The 5,328-nt window shown below is 44.0% G+C and overlaps 1 protein-coding gene across 1 annotated transcript; it reads left to right on the top strand.

Annotated features, from left to right (window-relative positions):
* The first annotated feature begins 951 nt into the window (after nt 1-951).
* Nucleotides 952-4,654, top strand: LOC121876550. The gene is made up of 2 exons (XM_042381749.1): nt 952-956; nt 4,342-4,654. The coding sequence occupies exons 1-2, from the start codon at nt 952-954 to the stop codon at nt 4,652-4,654; spliced, it is 318 nt and encodes a 105-aa protein (XP_042237683.1).
* The last annotated feature ends 674 nt before the right edge of the window (nt 4,655-5,328 follow it).

The raw sequence follows: 5,328 nt of genomic DNA, 5'->3' as shown, positions 1-5,328 counted from the left end.
ACACATACACACAACAGAATTCATGTTTTATAATTAAAAGTGTATATATGTTACTGTCCAGGTATATGGTACAGGTGTTTAACTGTCACTGTCCAGGTATATATTACAGGTGTTTAACTGTTACTGTCCAGGTATATATTACAGGTGCTTAACTGTCACTGTCCAGGTATATATTACAGGTGTATCCTTAGTGCATGACGGCGTACCATTAATACATGACAGCGTCCCATTAATGCGTGACAGCGTACCATTAATGCGTGACAGCGTCCCATTAGTGCATGACAGCGTACCATTAATGCGTGACAGCGTCCCATTAGTGCATGACAGCGTCCCATTAATGCATGACAGCGTCCCATTAATGCGTGACAGCGTACCATTAATGCATGACAGCGTCCCATTAGTGCATGACAGCGTCCCATTAATGCATGACAGCGTACCATTAATGCATGACAACGTACCATTAATGCATGACAGCGTACCATTAATGCATGACAGCGTCCCATTAATGCATGACAGCGTACCATTAATGCGTGACAGCGTACCATTAATGCATGACGGCGTCCCATTAATGCATGACAGCGTACCATTAATGCATGACGGCGTCCCATTAATGCGTGACAGCGTCCCATTAATGCATGACAGCGTCCCATTAATGCATGACAGCGTACCATTAATGCGTGACAGCGTACCATTAATGCGTGACAGCGTCCCATTAATGCATGACAGCGTCCCATTAATGCATGACAGCGTACCATTAATGCGTGACAGCGTCCCATTAATGCGTGACAGCGTCCCATTAATGCATGACAGCGTCCCATTAATGCATGACAGCGTACCATTAATGCGTGACGGCGTACCATTAGCGCTTGGCGGCGTCAACACGTGTTAATTGAACATTAGCAGTGTGTTAGTGTGAAGGCGAGGTGATTGATGGTGAGTTAGTGTGAGGAGATGAGGTCGGTAGTGGGTTAATGGATGCTGTCAAGACGTTATGGATCACCTGAAGATTAACCACCCTAAAGGTAACCTAACCTAACCATACCTATCTTAACCTAACCTAACCATACCTATCCTAATCTAACCTACCCTAATCTTACCTGGCCTAATCTAACCTAACCTGTACCTAACCTAACATAACCTGAAGATTAACTACCCTAACTACCCTAACCACCCTAACCTAACCTAACCTTACCTAACCCCTCCAGGTAGAGTTAGGGTGTTTAATCATTATGTGAAATAAGCTAGGGAGGAGGGGGGCTAATCTTCAGGTGGTCCTAATGCGTTACTACACTTCATTCAGTAATTAAAAGTGACACATCTTTTTGATATAGAGAAAAAGTGTGTACGTATTTGATTATCTGTGAACGTTTTCTAGACCCTGTGTGTATATCCTAGTTCACATGTACATTTCATAGTTTCCATGTAGTGTACACATCCTTGTTTCACGTGTGCATATCATAGTCTACTGCGTACATCTTAATCCATCTTGTGCACATATTGGTTTCACATCCTAGTCCACATGTGCACATTTTGGTACCTCGTGTGCACATTCTAGACTCCATATATATACCATAGTACTCATGTGCACAATGTAGTCCCCAATGTGCACATCTTGGTTCCTCAAGTGCACTTTCTAGTTCATATATACACATCTCTGCCACATTTCACAGCCTTAAGGTGTGTGAGTCACATTCCTTCAACACCTCTGACTCAGTTAACATAAAATTATCAGAAGATTCCATTACTTTCTCCCAAATAGAATTTCCTTAACTAAATTCCAGCTGTCTGAGCCACACGACCATAAAGTCTCCCCGTTAACACAGCCCCCAGCACCTCCTGTCACCTCCCAGCCAATCACAACCTCTCAAGGAAAAAACCCCAGCTAGATGATTGGTTCCCGTCGCTGCGTATTTATATAAACATAAACAAACGAAACAGCTTCCAGGACCAAAAATTCTCAACGTCTCTCCCTCCCCCAGCACCTCCTGTTACCTCCCAGCCAATTACAACTTCGCAAGGAAAAAAAAAAGCAAAAACTCAGCTAGATGATTGGTTCCCGGCGCTGCGCATTTATGGAAATATAAATAAACGAATTAACTTCCAGGATTGAAATTCTCAAAAGCCGCTTAAGATGGATGCTCTCTCCTCTACGCCTTAACTTAATGGCTAGAAAAAGTCGTAGCTACAATGGCGTCTCAACTGTATTAAGAATCTAATGGTAATCTTATGCGTTTTCCTGTCCCCAGATGTCATGTTCGTCTTCGTCACTTTCCAGGACAACATATTCATTCCTCGATTTTACACGGTGACTGTGAGCTGAGAGTGACTGGGCCAATGTGACTGTAAGCTGAGAGTGACTGGGCCAATGTGACTGTAAGCTGAGAGTGACTGGGCCAATGTGACTGTAAGCTGAGAGTGACTGGGCCAATGTGACTGTAAGCTGAGAGTGACTGGGCCAATGTGACTGTAAGCTGAGAGTGACTGGGCCAATGTGACTCTAAGCTGAGAGTGACTGGGTCAAGGTGACCGAAAGCTGAGAGTGACTGGGCCAAGGCGACTGTAAGCTGAGAGGGACCGTATCAAGGTGACTGTGAGCTTAGTGACCGAACCAAGGTTACTACGAGCTGAGACTGACTTCTTTAATGTTTAAGCTAAATTACAACGCCGAGTTAATGAGCCAAATCTCGTGTGAGCTCAGTAACAAAGGAACACGCTACTGGCTCTGGTGTTTCCTATAATAATCTGAGTTACATAAGGGATTAACACACTCACAAGTTTATAGTCAGGAACAGAAGTTGGGTTAATCTCATCTTACCTGACGCTCAGAGGGGGACTGTCACACCTGGTAATACTGAGGCACTGGTGACAGGTAATAGGCACTTGATCACATAGAACATTAGGCATCATAGTCTGTTTCACCTAGTCATTGGAGACCTTTATGCTAATTTAACTTAACCTGACCAAAAATAACCTAATCTAACATAACCTAACCTAACCTAACATAACCTCACCTAACCTAACTTAACCTGACCAAAAATAACCTAATCTAACATAACCTAACCTAACCTAACATAACCTCACCTAACCTAACTTAACCTGACCAAAAATAACCTAATCTAACATAACCTAACCTAACCTAACATAACCTCACCTAACCTAACTTAACCTGACCAAAAATAACCTAATCTAACATAACCTAACCTAACCTAACATAACCTCACCTAACCTAACTTAACCTGACCAAAAATAACCTAATCTAACATAACCTAACCTAACCTAACATAACCTCACCTAACCTAACTTAACCTGGCCGAAAATAACCTAATCTAACCTAACCCCTCCAGATAGTATTAGGTTGTTTAATCCTCAGGTGAAATGAACTACTGCTGGGGGTGGGGTGTGGGAGCTAATGTTGAGGGTGATCAGAATCTCCACTCTAAACACGGTCGTTGAAGCCAGGTGGTCGTATTAGGGAAGTCTAGTCATATCAAAGAATCATTGCGCCTCGCTTCATTCACTTGTTACCTTAATGAAACTGTTGTGGATGGCGTACGAAGCATTTAGATATTTAATGATCGTTTATTTCACCTTATCCCTGGTAACTGGAGTAATTAAGGGTCAGGGGTCAGTTGTGGAGGTTCCGATGATTCACTTTAGGGACGATGCTTGGAGTGTTAGGAGTGTGTTTGGGTTAAGTGAAGATTAACCACCCTATAGCTTATGCCACGTGCTTGAATACCTCCCACGTAAATGTGAATAACAAAGTGTGAGGCCAGACATACTGCCTCACACGCTTGTTCTCACGCATTTGTGAATAAGTTACCCTTTATGTATAGAACTAAACAAATAATGTAAATGAAATACTGTGTAACTTTCAGTGCCATAATATCCTGACAACGGGGGTTAATTATTATGACCCTTTGTAAACCCTACTCTGTAATCCTTTTGCGCTACCGCTCACAGGATGAGTGTGGGGTGCACAATAAAGTAGCCGCTGCAAGCGGCAAAATCAAAATCAAATCAAATCACCTGATGATTGAACACCCTGCCATTAACCTAACCTAACCTAACCTAACCTAATCTAACTTAACTAGGATAGGTCAGGTTAGGTCAGGTCGTGTTAAATCAGGTCAGGTTAAGACAAGGGGGGAAATAGCCTCGCTTGGTCTTCCTCCTCCTGAAATAAACATCAAGTAAATCCCGCTTTATGAACGACATAAAAAATAGCTTACTGTCACGACCAGGATATAAAAAACCTGCACCATCGACCAACAGCCCATGGTGAAGCCCGACCACAACCAGCCAAGGGTAAATATGTTGTGAGGGAGGCGAATATGACAGCCAGGAGCGTGAATATGGCGGCTGGGAACATGGAGGCGACGAATATGTTGTCTTGGAGTGTGAGGGAGGGGAATATGACAGCCAGGAGCGTGAATATGACAGCCAGGAGCGTGAATATGGCGGCTGGGAACATGGGGGCGACGAATATGTTGTCTTGGAGTGTGAGGGAGGGGAATATGACAGCCAGGAGCGTGAATATGACAGCCAGGAGCGTGAATATGGCGGCTGGGAACATGGAGGCGACGAGTATGGTGTCTTGGAGTGTGAGGGAGGGGAATATGACAGCCAGGAACGTGAGGAAGGGCAAATATGATAGCTAAGAGCGTGAATATGACAGCTAGGAACATGAGGGCGATGAACATACAGCCTGGAGCGTGAGGAAAGCGAATATATGAGTCAGGAACATGAGGGAGGAAGATTATGTTGTCTTGGAGTGTGAGGAGGTGAACATGACAGCTGTGAACATGAGTGAGGATGAATATGTCTCTACCCTCACACCCTCTCACTTTCCCTCACTACTCCTCTCATACTCTTTCACTCACTCTCTCTCTCTGTCTGACTCCACCTCTCAACCCTCCCTCTCACGTCTTTCTCACTTCTCACCCGCCTCTCACACCCTCTCACATGCCTTCATTCCTCCTCTCATGTTCTCTCTCCCTCAACTCTCACTCTTCCTCCTCACCCCTCACCCCCCCCTCACCCCTCACCCCCCCTCACATAACGTGGCCAGCCTTCACGGTCCGGCTCCAAAATCCTTAAAGAATCTCAAGTTAAATATATATGTATATGTATATTTTTTTTTCCTCCTTAACCAATAAGTAAGAGAAGTTGTAATAGTCACGATAGAGTCTTAAGGCAATTTGAACGCCATTTTTCTTTGCCATTTCTATTCTAAAGGTTAAGTGAGCCAGTTAAAGGCATTTTCAGTTCTGGGGTCAAGTTAATGTAGCGAACGAACCTTTCAGACTCGCCCTTCTGGAAATTGAC

Source organism: Homarus americanus, unplaced genomic scaffold (assembly GCF_018991925.1).
Source record: "Homarus americanus isolate GMGI-L3 unplaced genomic scaffold, GMGI_Hamer_2.0 scaffold28, whole genome shotgun sequence".
Classification (NCBI taxonomy): Eukaryota; Metazoa; Arthropoda; class Malacostraca; order Decapoda; family Nephropidae; genus Homarus; species Homarus americanus.
This window is presented reverse-complemented; position numbering and strand designations above follow the sequence as displayed.